Here is a 17324-nt window from a genome sequence, read left to right on the forward strand (position 1 = left end):
CTTATCTAAGCCACTTCTGCAGTCAATAGCTCTCTCGTCAGTACAGTCAGTGTAATGTAAAATGTGATGTAGCTGACTGGTTGGGTGTCTGCTTTGCAGATGAGATAATTTAACTTCCTTTGATTGGGTTGGACTACAAGTCTGATAATTAGGATGGGACATTAGATATCAGCTGTACTTGTTGAGCACCTGCAAATAGACACCTAATATTGAACTGAATCCCACCCAATAACCTCATTTTGCTCTTACAGCCTTGCTTTGCAATAAGAGTCTTCTAATCTTACATAGAGTGTTAGAGACTCATGAACTTTTAAACATACAAGCATCCTTGACTGAATCAAAAGGTGAAGAAAGTAAAGGATTTTCTTCTTAATCTAAATGTGGTTATTAGCTTAAACTTTTCTCTAACTTCTGCTTTGACCAAAATTATAGGGCATACACCTGTAAAATTTTGAGAGGCCAGTTGTATTTCTGGGTGTTTTGAAAGTGCTTTCAGATCAATGTGCTCTGATAATTGAGCTCTTTTTATTTCATGTGTGTTCAAAATTTTTAATCAGTTCTAAAACCACCTGTAGCTTTGTTGCCTGTTTTCTTTTAGAACTAATTTAAATGCTTTCTTTACTCTTAATGTTATTCTGTGCATTGAAGGTGAATTCCTGAATATTAGGAGCTATGCATGGTTTGAAATTATGGTATACTTAAAGGTAGTTTCTATCCCTTTCTTTTTCAGTAGTGCATTTGATTTGTCTTATATTAATATATGTATTCCTTTGTAGCAATTTCAGTGAAACTTATTTTGTAAAGTGGTGTATTTTAGTTTTGTGCATTGTGTTTTGGTGAGAGTACTCTTCAGTTGCTGTGTGGTAAACTGCCTAAAAATCTTACAAGTGGGTAATTTATTTGATGTGCCAGATATGGACATTATAACATTTACTTCCATCTGACTAGGATGCATGCAATATTTTGATGCTATTGAAATCTCTGGTATGGAGGTCACTTGAAATTAGTGGAGAAAAGCCTTTCTAGAAAACAGTTTTTGTGTCTGCTTAGTGCTTTATTAGTTTTGTAATAAGTCAGATGTGCTGAGTATGCTTTTTGGATTTGAACTGTTAAAATTCCCTGTCAGGACAGAGGCTATGTTAGGACAAGGAAGACTCTCTTACTCTTTTGAAAGTAGTTCTGTTAATTCTCTCTGCTACTGATCAAAGAAGCCAAAGGAGGGAGAAAAACTGTACCTATTGCTAGGAGGAAGAACAGATAGATAGGTGCCTGAAAAACAGGTTGCATAAAGCAGAATTTCAAGACTCATAAATAGCAGCTTGAGGGATAGCACCTTGGGAAGAAATCTGCTCCCATGTATAAGGTAGGGAGAGCTGACTAACAATGCTTCATGTTCACTGCTGTCTGGCTGGATTTATTTCAGCAAAATGTTTGAAGGAAGGCCCACTGATTCTCTCCTTTTCCATCCCATAATTAATTATTCTGAACAGCTTCTCTCTTATCTGTCCTTTTTCTCATTTGTTTTTCTAGTGTTGTTCCTCCTATGTGTCTCTCTACAAAGCTACATTGGATCCAACTGAAGTTTCAGGTTGTCCACAGGACTTAGACTAGTTTTACTATTTTGTTACATTTCTCAAACCAGCCCAGTGAGCTATGAGAAGCAGGTTGTTACTCATGGTTGTTTCCTCATTTTCTATAAAAATCTGAGGCTGAAAATGTTAAGAGTTGAGTTTCCATGTATGATCAGATAGGTACTTACTGCCGTGGATATTGACAAAACTCCCAATAATTTAGAGAAAGCAATATTGGACTGCACCTTGCAAAGTTCTAAAGCTTCTACTGAATTTCTAGAAAGTAATTTTTTCAAAATATTTTCCTCATCTGCAATTATATGTTGTGATCTTTTTCCCTCTCTCACATAAACCTGAGAAAAGGCTACTCTTCTCTTCTGCAGAGGGTTAAGAGTTGTCTGTGAGCAGTCTGCAAATGTAGAACAATCCTTCAGATTATTTTGGTGACAATATGTTTAAGGATAATTAATTTTATTATCATCTCACATTTTCTATATTTTCTATATTTTTTTTCTTTTTCACCCCCACATACAGTTTGGGTTTTTCAACAGCCGTAGAACTTTCTCATGATCCTTTTGAATGATGTAACCCACTTTGAGAAGCACTGACTGAGGTCATTACTTTATGAATATATTACCCCAATTAGGAGTTTAATGTGATGCTTTCAGCTTCAAGGGAGACCAGATTACAGGCCATCTGGCAAGGCAGAACATGCATATGATGTGGGTAGTTAATACTGTAAGAACTTAAATGCTTACTCTGTTCTTCAGTAGCACCCTTTGTTAGAGGATGACTGAAAGGATATTATTTGATGGGCGGGACCTGAGGAATTTGTTTTGTGCAGAATCCTTACTACTGTGGTTTGGGAGAGTCCAAAGATTTTATAACTTAATGTTGACTCCTATAATCATTATTGCATCCCTGTTCTCATGTGTTCTTCTACTTCAGCTAATTTGCTAACATTTACTAATTTTGCTAAATCACATGGTTAGGAACTCAAGGCAATACTGAAAATAACATATAGCTATTACTCCACTTTATTTCATATATCTACAGGTATATATTTACAGGTATATATCACTTTCAATTTTTTTTCAATTCTTCTGTAGGGTTTTCCACATTAAGTGTCTGACATGCAAACATTTATGTTCTTAGAGCTTGGATTTGCAAACACCTTTAAGCTGATATAATCTTTGAAAGCATTGGTCCTGCTCTATTCCTACCTCTGGCCTTTTGTTCTGTCCCTGCAATGTTTTTGCTTATACTGCCATGAACATTTGCATGGCCAGACAGTGAATCAGATCAGGGAGCTGATTCAAGTTGAAACTAATCTGGTATGGGGAAAAAAAGTTGCTATTTGTTCTCCTTTCCACACCTCTATTTATGCAAGCATGAAAAGGAAGGTGACCTGGGGATATGAATGAACAGTGAGGTGGAAGAGATGGAGGATAGCTACTTTTCATAGTAGCAGTGGTTAAAGGCATTTTGAAATTATACCCTTGAATTTTCATCTGTTCCATGTGCAGGCTTGCCAGGAAACAGTTTTCACTCTGAGTCTGATTTCCAGGTACATTTCTCAGGTGGTGGTGGCAGCTGAAGTAGCAGTCATTGCTTGCTCTGGTAGTTGTGTCCGCATGAGGATATGCAGTAAATATGGACAACAGGGAAGCACTCTGCTTCCTGAGGTATGAGATGTTTTCCACCTCCTCTCCCTTCCTCCAGCTGCTCAGGTTTTCTGATCTGGATCAATCCATGGTGTGTTTAGATGAATAGTTGTGGAGAAAATGGCAGAAAGCAAAGGAAACTTCTGGTTTGACATGCATCCTCTCAGGGAATCCTATACTGCAACAAGTTCTGCCTTGACTTCAGCACTCTATCTCTTCCTAAATAACTTACCCCCTTTACTTTTAATTCTTGTCTTCTCAGATAAGTCTCAGGAATAACAAGGCAAATGGTTGTTTGCTTCATTGTGTTGATCAAATTAACTCATAAAACAAATATTCTGCTCTTAGTAATATTTAGTGGCAAAGGTAGCAGAATGGAAATGAGTGACAATGTTTAAAATGCTAATGATAGGAAGGAATAGTTTTTCTTGGCCCAGTACAATTTCAGACCATCACATCACTTTCCTTTTACCATTCTGTACTTTGTATTCTATATGATGATTGTTCTCCCTGCACTCCACCTGGCACTTTTCTTCAAAGTGGAGTTGGACAACTACTTTCTCTGCTCTTGTAGTTCCTCCCTTTTTAGTTTTAATTGTCCCTTTTGGAAGCATGAATGTGTCTTTTGCAGAAACTTTCCCTCTACCACTGTTCTGTCCACAAAGAATAGAAAAATTGAGTAAATGATGCTAAAAAAAAAAAAAAAAGAAGTGAAGAGAAAAGGCTATAGCTTTTTACATACACTGTTTCACACTTACAGGATCATGTTTTAACTACACAAGTTCTATTTCTTGTTGTAATCTTAAAGGCTTTCATACTAGTTTATGCTTGTGCAACTGGTTTATCTAACACAGGGCCTTTTGTGGATAGACTGCTCCAGCCTGGGAGTCTAATACATCTTCATCTATGAAAGTAGGCCAGATTCATTTTCAGAAAAGGAAGAATTTGAAAATCCCACCACTAGTCTGCAATTACCAATAGCTTGAGGGAGTTAAATGGTGTATCATCATGAATGTGCCCTGTTTGTTCCCATGACCTACCACCATCCTCTAAGCAAATGGTGGCTTGCAGTCAATGGTGAAGACTCTTTACTGTCAGCAAATGCACAGGCAAAAACCCAAGTGCGATATGTCTTACCTTGAATTTTTTTGGTGCGCATTTTCTCTGCATTCTGGCTGTAGGAAGGGGTTAGAGTAATCTGGTGCATGCTGGCTACAGAAGGAGGGCTCAAGTAGTGAAGGCTCTGGATTAAAGGTGGTTTTAGCTGCTGGTATTTATGTAAAGACCATACTTGCATCTTTTTCTTATATCTTTGTTCTGCTAGCCTTAGCAGTAGAACATTAACTACTTGCTTTATAATGTAGAACAAAATCCTCAGAGTTTTTACTGCATTTCACTCTGAAATATATAAGCATATGCTGCCTCGTATCTAGAGGAAACAAATAGTAAAAATCTTTGAATTTATCTTTTTTGGAAATCTGCACATGCTTGGAGAGTATAGCTGGATAAAGTTCTCATCTTCTATCATTGCTCAAATTCAAGCACAAAATTATTTTATGGAAGAGTGAAGAAAGTGTCTGGAAGGGAGGGGACACTTTTTGTGTGAAAGTTTGATGGCAGGAAACAAACTGTAGAGAGGTCAGTTTTGAACATACTCTAAATAAACTAGGTTTTATCCATGTCTCTCTTTAAAACCCATATTCCATTTAATTATGTGATAGGATGTGATTTTCTTTGAGTATCCAGCAATGTGTTAGATCATTTTTAATATGTCATCTTTTTGGCTTGCATGGTCTTACTGAAACTGCTGTCTCTGCAATGTGCAATTCTTTATTTTTATGTACCTATTGAACAAAAATGTCACTGTGAAATGATGCAATATTTACTTGTGAAACTGTCCATAAATTTTTGAGTACAAATTTCTTTTATTGTTGTTTGATTTTGAATTGCAAGTATTTTAAAAGGCAGGGGGGGAAAAAAGGAATAAGGAAAAAAAAATTCAGAAAGCATTTGCTAGGTAAATATAGCAAATGTACAATAAAGTACATTCCTTAAGACAGTCTAGTAACACTTGGTTATTCTCCCTGAAACTAGCATTAGTGCATTTGCTCCTTTGCTAAACATTTAGACTTGAATCTTAGTTGCCTGCAAGATTTGTTATGCCCGTTGAAGTACAATGAAGTAATATTTGCACTTTCTTTTCCTAAGTGTATTTTTGTTTGATATCAGGCAAAAGTACTGGAGGACTGAAAGCCAGTTTGTTTATCAAGTAACGTGGGATATACTTGTAGAATAAACATATCCATAGTGATTACGTAATGTTGCTGATAAAATTGCTTTCATCAACCACCACTTAGCTAACTTGTACTATCCTGAGGTAGCTGGTATCCAGAAATATTTTTCCTCTTCTGATATAATATGTCAAAGGGCTGTTCTTGGTTTTGTGTGTGCCATCTTGAGACATTTTTGTGCAAGTTACCATTAAAATCTTGATTCTCCTTTGCTGCGCCTGGCCCTTGTTTGGTTTGCCTGCAGCCCTTAACCAGGAGCTTGCCCTCAGCATTCAGTAGGATGCTTTCAAGGTATCTCCTCCTTCTCAAACCACCTCCATAGAACAGGATGTAATCCTGCCAAAAAAAAGGCATTGAGGACTGTTGAAAAACCAGTCTGTACTTAGCTTGCATATTTTCTTCAGCAGGTAGGTTCAGGAGAAGTTCTATTGATGAGGGATCCTGAATGTTGTCAGATGTTGGGTTTAGGGTTTTGAGGTCTGCACAACTGTCTTGAAGGTAGAGTTTTTTTGGCTGGAAGGGGTAGTCCTGCGATGAGTATATGAGAGAACTGGATATGTCAGGTGTAGTGGACTTATCTTTTCATCACTTATTGTTTCAGGCAGAGAAATTGCCACTTTGACACAGAGCATCAAGCTCAACCATGACACAGAGCAGTATTTCCACACCAGTCATGACTGCCCTTTTCAGGGCTCAGCCACTGCAGTTTTGTTGCCTCCTGTCTGGTAGTCCAGGTTTCCAGGTTTGGGAATATTCCTGTAAGTTACTATATGATGGAGAAGGTGCACAGTATTGATGAACAGATCTATATTTAGGAATGTAATGGATTATTAGATCTGTAAGTAGGCTTACTGTTGCCAGAAAAAATATCTTTCCCCAGCTGGCTTGTTCTTCCTACTTTGTACTGGCTCATTGGACCTTTGATAATGTCACAACTCACCTGCTGGAGCATGATGTGTCTGCCTTCATATCATCTTCTGGAGACAGGTAGTGTTTGGATGGGCTTAGTACATCAGATAGACTGTGCTGGATTAAGTACCAGACTGTGTAAAGAGAACAAGTGAACGTCTAATGGTGGCGACTGTGGGTTTGAGGTGATATGATAGAAACCATCACTGGCAGAAAAGAGAGCTATTGCACAGCTCCAGCTGTGGCATACAACTCTTCCCTGTTCTCTTTCCTACACATCTTAGGTCTCTGGTCCTCATTTCTTGCCAGATCAGCTAGTTTCCCCTGGGATAGCCTCTCTTCTGAGATAGTGATTCTGCAACAGTTGCAAATTGAAATAATATGTAAATAAATCTATGAAGAGTTCTCTCTTCAGAATGAAAAATATGTCATGATTTTGTGTCCTCCTCAAGTAGCAATCTAGCATATCTGGCTTGTTTTTTTAGGGGGACCTCTTGAGAGTATTTGTCTAACGGTGCTGCCTGAATGCAACTCTCTGGCTGAACACAATTTACATGTGGGTTGTTCTAGAGCCAGTCGACACATTATTTTGTTTGGCAAGGGGAGATGTTGAAAAACTATTGCTTCCACATATTGTTACTCCTGTAGTAAAATGTCCAATTCTCTTATGTCTAGCAGTGGGGCGTCAGGGAGCCATTCCCTTCCCAGTGGGATTTTCTAGTGCGATTGTAATTCCGTGTATTTTAGGGAAATAAGATCTACTGCTGATAAAGTAATTGTTTCCTTCTGTTTAAGTAGACTGTAAAAATTTGGCAGAACTTCTTGATAGCAGACAAGAATGTAACATGTGAAAATATGTAATTTAAAAAAAAATTGGCATGCCTGACTATCACCTGTATCCCATGTACAATATATATCCTATGTATCATTACAAAGGCATGCTTAACATTGCTGCCCTTGAAGCACGTTCTTGCCAAAAGAACATACAAAACTTCCAAGGCATAAAGTCAGTCCTGACATTTTGATTTTGAATTATTGTTCTGGCCAGATTTTTTTTTTTTTTTTTTTTTTTTTTTTTTTTTTTTTTTTTTTTTTTGCTGCGTTTAAGTGCATCAAACTGGGCTGGCAGTGAGCCAAGAAGAGTGCATTTCATGAATAGCAGTGTGATTAAAGCCAGCACAGCTTCCTCTTCTATGTTACAGGGATGTGATCATTTCAGTGACAGGAATGTCCTTGGGTGGAGCATGCTATCCTGCCATTTGTGCGGTTCCGCTGAGTGAGACCACAGAGTTTCCCCCCAGTGTGGGTAGTCACTCAGATCTTTAAAAATAGGAGGAAATAAACTGCTTGTTTATTGGGTTTTTAAAATAAATTTATTAACTATGCACTTGCAGCAATTTGTTTCAAGTTTAATTAATTGGCTTTAAATTAAGCTATCTTAATAGAACTGAGTAATTTTGCTTTGCAAGAGTCTTTGCTCACATGCTAAATCCAAGTCAAATTAGGAATAAGTAACCTGAGTATTAAGCACACTAGCAGCCTCTTAATTCTGTTATTATGGATCATTATTTTTACATTGTGATTGGACAAAGGAATATACACTTTTTTTTGGAGATACACAATTTTTTAAAAAACTAAGTTGTGGTCTTCATAGAGCCTGATGTACAACTCCTTGTTTAAAGATCCATTTGAAGCAGATTCCTTTAGTTCATACCTAAGTTTATGCAGAAAATGTTGGAGCAGCCCTGCCAAGACGAGATGGTTTGTTCATTTTCCACTGTTGATGATTGAAGTCCAGTTTGCATTTTCTAGAACAGATGCAGCTCTACAGCTCTGTCTAGTGTTCATTACCAGTGCTTACTCCTCACTTGAGGAGCAGAAATAACATCCCCCCATCTGGCTAGCTGGTAATCTGCTGCATTATTTGTATCTGCTGCAAACAGGGTTATAAGGCATCCTGTTGCAGTCACAAGTGGGAACATTTATCTGCCTTAAAAAAGAAATGAGATCTCCCTACTTTATTTTACATTACCTGCTGAATAATAAGGGGAAGAAAAAATTTGGATGTTCTTTGTGGTTTAAATCTCACTCTGGTTTAAGCATGAAAGGCTTCACAACTAATTTTCAAATGCTCAGGAAACTTTTCACTCGATTACTTGCATGTAAGTATCCCAATAATATTCTTGTGTGTAAAATTTGACCTTAACAGCAGGTTCTTGAAACATTCTTGTCCAAGGAAAAATATCCTTATCTTTACTCTGAGAAGTATAAATATTTGTTTTTGAAAGAATGCTGCTTTAAAAAAAATTATCGGCTCTTGGAAAGTATATGTGCTCAAATGAACATACTTTTCAGCGCTACATTTCAAAATGTAGTGCCACAGAACCAGAAATATCATCCACAGTTCTGTCTTTGGGGTTTTTTTCCTCTATGGAGTAAACTTACTGATGAAAATAGAGATAACTGAAAAGTATAAATGAACAAACATATGGTGCTGCTATACAGGCACATGTTTTTAGAAATACACATACATATATCTATATATATGAACAACTTGCCAGACAAGAGATATGCTTTTCTGTGTTTTTTAATCCATAATATATAAGAAGAGTAAAATTCTTCAGTCTGTTTGGTAAAAGTTGAGTAACAATTCTAGGATAGTCATTCCATACTGCTTTGCTTTTTCCATGGTGACGTATTTTCACAACTGAGCATTTGTTCCAGAATAAATACATGCTGATAGAATTGACTGAGAGTAATTTGACCAGCCAATATAACTACACATGCAAATACCCAAACGTTGGTATGCTGAAGCTAGTGTGCAGTCATTTTAAATGCAGGGTCACCTTTAACTATTTATGACTATCAGTATAAAAGATTCTAGCTCATATAATCATGGTATTGTTTTGTACTTGCAGCTTGGAGAGGCAAAAAGGAAACGTTTGATTGTATTTGTCAGCAATACAAAATAATCTGCTGTTGATCAGCTTTGTCCTTCTCTTGCAGTCACAAGGACAGGGCATCTGTAGGCCACATTTTAGAACTCTGCAGGCTACATTTGGTCTTTGGGCTGCATGTTGAGCAATCCTCACTTAAAACCTACAAAGCAATTACCTACAACACACTCGAAGATGAGACCTTCCAATCTTGTAAGATTATTTGGTGTCTGCTGGTTGCACTCTTAAAACACAATTACATCATTACATTCATCTAAAAAACCACCATAACTGCATTTATCGTATTTGATCATTGACCCATGAGAATTCTGCTTCATGCTCTTGAACCTGCTTCACAAAAAAGGACAACTCTGGAAACCAGCACTTCTTATCTTGTGTAAATAACTGTGAATGTGCAGTGTGTTAAAGCACAACAACAATAAGTGGGCACAGATAGGAACATGTGTTGACCATTTAGGAGAGAAAAGGTATTGATTTGCTTCTTTGTGTGCCCAATATCTTTGTGTAAAAGAGCAGGTGGCTATAAACACGGATATATGTGTGTGTGTGTCTGTAGCTATAGTTAGTTTTTTTGAGAGAGTGTTCCTGTAGGGGTTATTGGAAAACCAAGTGTGTATAAAGCTTTTCTGCTTTAATCTTTTATGCACCACACTTGGGTTTATGTCGGTTATATTCTCTCTGCATTCACTGTGCACATCTAAGAAATGCCTTTCCCAAGTAGAAATGTCACATTTGTAAATGGTGGAGGGAGGGTGTTTATATATTTAATTGTTTTTAAATGCATCAGTAATTCCATAGAGATTGTCAGTTTAGGATTCTATGAGTTTGTTTTATGGGATGCTGCTTTTTCTTTGTAGTCTTTTTGTTATTGTGATATTAACAAGAGATAATGCTTTTGAAAAACTGGTAGCTAGTCACTATTAGAAATTGTTATTAACCAGATCCTGTCCTTATCAGCTTTTGTGTTAGAAAATCTGTTTTCTTACATGGAGTTGAAAGAGTGCATTCTCCCAAGGGTGCACTTCAGCTACAGTTTAGAGCAATCACATTGGTTTGGCTGCAGTTCTATTTTCTCTCCATATCTTCAGCCACTTTTCCCCCTGCATTGGTTCCCACAGTAAAGCAATTCAGAAAACTAAAGTAGCAGAAATCTAACCCAGTGAATAAACGTGCGTCCTACTTTTGCAGAAAAATTCTGAATACTTTGCACTTAAATATTTTGGTACTGAATGTTACTTTTTATCTCTGTAGATCTATGCAGATTTACAGTGTGTAACTTAGGAAGAGTGGTGCACATTTGCATTTAGATTTCAGACTTTTCATGGCTATGTCTTATGAGAATATTTTTGTACTTAGAACAGCTTTAAAGGAAGAATATTCATTGTACAGTGTCAAAAATGCTGAACTAAGTCAGGAAATATTGATAACCATACACAGTCCTCTTCATATGTTTGCATTACAGACAAAATCTTAAAATCTTCAGTTAGATTGATCTTATATATCACTTATGTTATGTCTGAGCCTCTTGTCTCTGTGCAAGTCTGTGCTGTGTGTGGCTGCTGGACTTAAAATGTTACCTGAAGCCCTTTGTAAATTAAAGGCCTGTTTCAGCCTAGTCACTTTTATTACCTGAGTGAAAAGAAGGAGACACCTCAGAAAAGCAGTTTGGTCCCACATATCCTGAACACCTGTCTTCAACAGATGGAAGTGCCCTCTGAGGGCAGCCCTCTCTGTCTATTGGCCATAAAAGACAGTTGTGTGTTGGATCAGAGGTCTAGCAGGCATAGGGATAGAGTTAGGGGAGGTGAGCTGGAGAGTTAATGATCTATTAGTTCAGTTACAGGGGGAAAGATAAAGTTGTTTTTATAGAGTGAAAGGAGAGAGATAACCACTGAAAACATGAATAACACATGGCTGTAAAAAATAATGAAGTGGGGAGGAAGGGAGTTGAAAAATTGTAATAGCTAAGATTGCTTTTAGTTTTTGTTCAGAAATGAATCTTTTAACGACATCTTAAAACACTTTGTCGATCCTATTATTTTCAAATATCCTGATGCAAAAAATATTTTCTTTTTTAGTTTTAGGATGTTGCTAATTCAAGGTTGACAGTATGGGAATGATCTGCATAAGCATTTGCCTATTTTACTCTAGTTTCTTATTTTGCAACTGATCTCTTGAATTCTGTTTCTTACACACATTGTGGTGGCAGAGGAAGTGAAGCATCTGCTTAGTAACCAAAGGCAAACTATGGTTTAGACCACTCTAACTGTGAATTACAGGCAAAGAAGCAATTTTAGTTGGCAATGGATTTCAGCAGAGGTCTCTTTAAATAATTTCTTTTTCTCCTATAAAGAAACAACACAAATAGAAGATCCCAGGAAACAATGGCGGCAAGAGCAAGAGAGAATGTTAAAAGATTATCTTACAATAGCCCAGGATGCTCTGAGTACCCAGAAGGAACTGTACCAGGTGAAAGAACAGAGACTAGCACTTGCACTGGATGAGTATGTACGGTTGAATGGTGCCTACAAAGAAAAATCAAGCTCTCGTACAAGCTGTAAGTACAGTAGAGAATACAATGTAACTTCTTTGATCTCTGCCTTGCAGGGGATCCTGTTTCTCTTTAGGAAGAATTTTCAGGGTTTGCTAGGAACACCTTGTACTCTGGCTTTTTAGAGTTAACATCCCTATATTATTTATTTATTTAAGATAAAGATATTCTGCTGGAGAGAATCCTCTTCTCTGCGATACAGCTGAACTCCTTTGAGCCATGATTTAGAGCAGTTGGCTCTGAAATCTATTTTGTCATGAAGTTTGTTGAGACAAAATGATGCCAAATCTACATCCAAAGTGAATAGGATCTCTTCCCTTCCTGGCTGCCTGCTGAAATGACCCTTCAGTGTTGACAGGTGTCTGCAATAGACCAAAAAGGGAATGTATTGCTGATTTATAGGAAGAGCACACAGTAATTTTGTAGCCTGTGTGCTTGAGGTTGTTGTCCTGGGCAGGGATCAGCATCTGGAAAAGCAATGTCAGAGTCCTGTTAATGGCCAAACACCTCCCTTAGTAGATAGTGTATGAAAAGAGCATGTACATCTGTGGGAGAACTGACTGCCAGATCTCTGAGACTTCTGAATAAATCTGCTTTCCTTTTTCTTAGAAATGACAACTTTCAGGAAGGAAGAGATTGCAAGATGGCTCAGCTAGAAAAAAATAGGAACAGAAAGCAAGGAATAGAAAGTTAGGGAGAATGAGGTTCTGCTTAAGGATTCTGGGATAAGTAATTGAGAAGAGATATATACCACATATAGTGGAGGGGGGGGAAAGGGGAAAATTTTGATTATTCAGTTGCCATGCTGCAATGATGACTACTCTGTGAAAGGCTAGCTTTTAAAGTACTATATATTTTTTTAAACCTTCTAGGGTTTTGATCAATGTGGATTCATCAAGGAAGGGACTAATGTGTGATTTAAAAGTACTTAAATATTTGTATTTTTTATCTTTTTTTAAAAAGTGTTTTCAGGCTCTTCATCAAGCACAAAGTATGATCCTGACATTCTGAAGGCTGAAATCTCCACTACAAGATTAAGGGTGAGAGTCCTTAACTCACATTCATTTGGATTCTGTCTACCAAGTTTATGATTATAGAATTATGGATATAGAATAAGCATAGCTTTAACTAGCATATGTATCTTGTACCCTGGTACTGAAACCTCCTAATATGCTCATTAGATACCATTCAGATGTTTAAAATTAATTTTTAAAGCTGTTTCTGGTGCTTTCAGATAACACTTTTTTGGGGAAATTTTGACAGATATTCTAATTAGATGTAGGTTTAAATAAATATGATAATTCTTTTCAGTTGTATGCCTTTGTTTTCTAAATGAAGAGTAAAAATAGAAAAGTAGTAGGCTAAGGTGAGCTGCAGCTAGATGTGTGCTTTTACCTTTGTTCTGTGAGAAATGCATCATTAGCTTCTTGAACTGTCTCAGAAGTTTCTGTTGGTTTGAAAAATACTTTTCAATAATGGTGCCAAAACCCTCTGTTATGTCAAAATGCAACAGTTCAGATCAAAGATGAAAGCTTGTGTTTGGATTTTGGAATTGCTAATGAACACAAATCTATGATTTGTAGCTGTGTTCAGTACGGTCAGTAACAAAATCCATATAAAAAACTTTCATTCACAAGTTAGTCCCTAGTGAATTTATCTTGAATAGGGAAGAAATGGTATGGAAGACATTTAAAATATTTTTAGGGATTTCATTTATTTAACTGTGGCATATAATGCTTTATGAATAGCCTACGCATTCTGTAGTTAGTAATGAAAAAAATTGCATCAAAGCCTGCAGGTTAAAAAGACAGCACCTCACAGCATAGTTCTTCCATGAGGGCTGAAATACAAACTCCAGGAGAGCAGAAGCAGCACAAGTGACAGCATTTACTCAGCTCTTCCATTGCCCTCTCCTGGTTTGTGCACAGAGCAGCATTCATAGAAGCCTCAGAGAGAAACATCCTCCTTCACCTGGAGTAAGAGTTGTGATTAGGAATCTAAACAATTTATGTCTGAAAGGAACTGTGGAACAGCTCATGTAACTTTTAAAACCCAGTATAAATCAGAGATGGAATGCACTCTAAAACTTGTGTCTGGATGTTGCCCTCCTGACTATTTGTACTTTTGTTATCCTCACCAATCTCGATTTGTAGTGCCTTAACCATTAAGCCAAAGGGGTGGTGATTAGTGAGGGAACTTATCCCAAATGCTGGAGGTGGAAAAAAAATTTTTGTAAGCTTAGTAGGGGGAGTCAAAGGCAGTAAGGACCCTATCAGGAAAAAGAAAGAATAAACCAGGCAATAGCTTCCTTCTCAAATGAGCAGAGCAGCAATAGATGTTTCCTTTGGCAAGGCAGTATATTTAGGAAATTTGACAGTGTTGTTGAAGAGCAAAACATGTGATTAAATTTAAATATAGTCATCTACTTGCCAAGAGGGGAAAATTCAGGCAAGGCCTTGTGCTCACTTTTCCCTATTACAATTGACTGCAGTTCTACAGGTTGCTCACTAAGGTGAGATTCAGATATGTTTATCACAGTAATTCACCTTTTGGAGGTGCTTTCCTCTCTTCATTGTTTCTTGGAGTCAAGCAGCCTAATATCCTGCTGATTCCCAACATCTGATTTATTGGCATTGCAAAGTCCTGCATATGTGCCTAAAATAGGTGACCTGAATCTTGTCTGCAGAGTTTAGAAGGGTGCAGTCCAAGAGTATCTGTATCAGCATAAAGTGTGTGGTCATCCAAAGCCACTGGATATGAAAATTGAGATAAGAAAAAGTGGAACCGTGTGATGCTAGGGCTGGAAAGTGGTTGTCATGGAAGATGGCAAGAGAGGTATGGCTGTTATCACAGTTTACCCTTATCTGAATGTTTGAAGATGCTTGCTAATATGCCAGCTTTGGGCATTTTGCAGTATATGCATGCATGGACTTAATGAGAAACAAAGTCTTTAGTAAGCTGCTAGCCAGCTACTTAGATTTTGCACTTTGTTAGACCAGTTGTACTAAACCTGTTTCCCTGTCTCACAGTATCTGAGTATCTGGTATCATCAGGTTAACGGTGGCTGGAGGGGGGAAACAGCATTCGAGGAAGTTCTGAATTGGCCTTTGGCCTTTTCCTTGTTAGCTGTGTGTAATATATGTGTGTGGAGCCTTCTGTCTGTTGTGCAATAGGTCACAGAGAAAATATGACAGAAATCAGACACCTGTTAAATGAAAGAAGAAGGAAAAGAAATGTTTTTCTCACCAGACTAAAACTGAGGGATCATATCCTGCAGTAGACTTTGAGTGGGGCCATTTGAGGTCTTAATTAGCAATCAGCAAGATAACTCAAACAGCACAAAGCATATGTGATCATAGTAAGTTTTATGCACATGCAGCAAGTGAGTAGGAAATGCACCTTTATAAAATAACAAGGGATGGAGGGGCTGGGGAGGGTGGCCCTGTTCTTCCATTAGGACTCGAGTGCTGGGAATAGAAAGGGGCTAGCACAGGAGTCTGCTTGAAGATGTGGTTAGGAGTAGGAAAGAGTTCTGTCAGGTGACAGAAGGTGATGTGCAGAAGCAGTAAGGAAGAGAGTGAGTGTTAGAGCAAGTGAAGAGTTGTGAAAAAGCAGGAATTATATGAAAGTTTTGAAGGAGAAGACAAGGAGCCTAAGAATAGTTTAATGCAGGGATGATGCAGTAAACAGAGGCTATATTACGATGTAGGTCACATCCTTCTAGGATAATGCACCCAACTCACATTTCTTGATAATGAAATGATGATGAAGTACAGCAGACAACACTCAGAAGATGATCTTGAGGAAAAATGTAAGAGTTTCTGAGAGATCCAATCATCTAAGTTGAAATCAAGTGTGGCTTCTGCTATTAATATAAATACATGTTTCTGATTTTGAAAGGGAAAGGTTTAGCCATTCTGTATTTTTCAGAAAAATTCAGACTTGTTTCATATTTTACACATCACTTCAGCTGGAACACAGAGTTGATATCTGTTCATTTTCCTTAACCTTGATCAGAACACTTGAGAAATTATTCTTGTAGTTTTCATACTAGTCAAGGAGAAAATAGCTGAGGAGCACTGAATGTATGCTTAGAGGAATTTGTCATGCTAACTATTCAGTATGGTCAAAATAAAAACAGTTTTCTGTCAAGTAAAGCAACTAGTGATGATACTGTGATAGTTTCCAAAAGCCTGAACATAACCCCTCATCCAGAGAACAGATTTTGCTCTGAAGAAAATGGAGATTAAAAGCATTTTATTTCTGTCGCAGAAAATATATTAGCCAGAAACTGCAAGATGGAATGTCTAAGTATCATTTCCAACCCCCTACAAAGACTGTGTAAATCACTAGTTATTTTAGAAATGTAAAGCATTTTAAGTCTCTTGGAGAGCTGCAGCAGCTGCTGATGCTGAGTACTTTTAGTTACCTGGCATGCTGGGAATCACACTTCTTTGTTTTTATTCTTTAAATTATTTTTATTTGAAGAATATCAGCAAGTAGGAAGTCTAAAGGGATTTGTATGCAAAATATCCTGGAGACATTATTTTGAAATTAATTTCAGTTAAAGTGGTCTAAGATCTTGATATTAGTATAATAAAAGTTTCCAGTGTTTGATTATGTGAGGAGCTTATAAAAACAAGCAAGAATTTTAGAGGTAGGTGACAGCAGTGGACTTTTTGCTTTTCCTCTTTTCACCTTAATGATTGGAAAATTAGAAAGCCTAACAATATCTGCCTAGTATGTGGAGTGCAAGTAGGCTAGCTGTAAATGAATAAATACCAAAATGTTGGACTCCACACTTCAGGGAGGCATTTGTCTCCATGGCTGATGATCAGTTTGTGCTTCAGTACTTTAATTTTTAAGTGGTTTGTAAAACTTTGTTTTATACATTCGGGAAGTAATTAAAAATTAAATGGAAGATTTTTAAATTTAATCTTTCTTGATTCATAAATATTTTGTAGTGTACTCATACCTGCTGACATCTCTAATAGCAATATTAAGGTTAAGAAGCAATTGACCGTGCAAATTTAGAGAGAGTAGGGAATATTTTTCCAAAGACATTTTTGTTAAATGGACACACATATTTGTGATTCACATGTTTTAAGTGGTTGTTATCTTTGGATTAAATAAGTGTGAATTATATATTTAGGGATCCAGTGTTTGTAAAGCTTTATAAGAATGGATGATTCCTAGGAAAAAAAAAGAGTCCATTTTGTCTTTTACAATGCAAATGACTGAACAGCTTCCAGAAATTAAAAAGTGAAAATGTAATAAAACTACAAGTAAACAGCCATGTCCCTGTAGGACAGTTGGAATGCATGCTTAACAAGTGAGAAGTAAATTACTTGTTAAAGTTCTCTCAGGTTTAATAACACAGT

General features: G+C 37.1%; 1 protein-coding gene across 4 annotated transcripts in view; it reads left to right on the forward strand.

Annotated features, from left to right (window-relative positions):
- WWC2 (WW and C2 domain containing 2) overlaps positions 1-17324 on the forward strand; it is a 93339-nt gene that overhangs the window by 33852 nt on the left and 42163 nt on the right. For all 4 annotated transcript variants that reach the window (XM_056490972.1, XM_056490973.1, XM_056490974.1 and 1 more), the window contains 2 exons: positions 11746-11949; positions 12907-12983. In XM_056490972.1, coding sequence (XP_056346947.1) covers positions 11746-11949; positions 12907-12983 — 281 coding nt within the window. The remainder of the gene's footprint in view (positions 1-11745; positions 11950-12906; positions 12984-17324) is intronic.

Source organism: Oenanthe melanoleuca, chromosome 4, assembly GCF_029582105.1.
Source record: "Oenanthe melanoleuca isolate GR-GAL-2019-014 chromosome 4, OMel1.0, whole genome shotgun sequence".
Lineage (NCBI taxonomy): Eukaryota > Metazoa > Chordata > Aves > Passeriformes > Muscicapidae > Oenanthe > Oenanthe melanoleuca.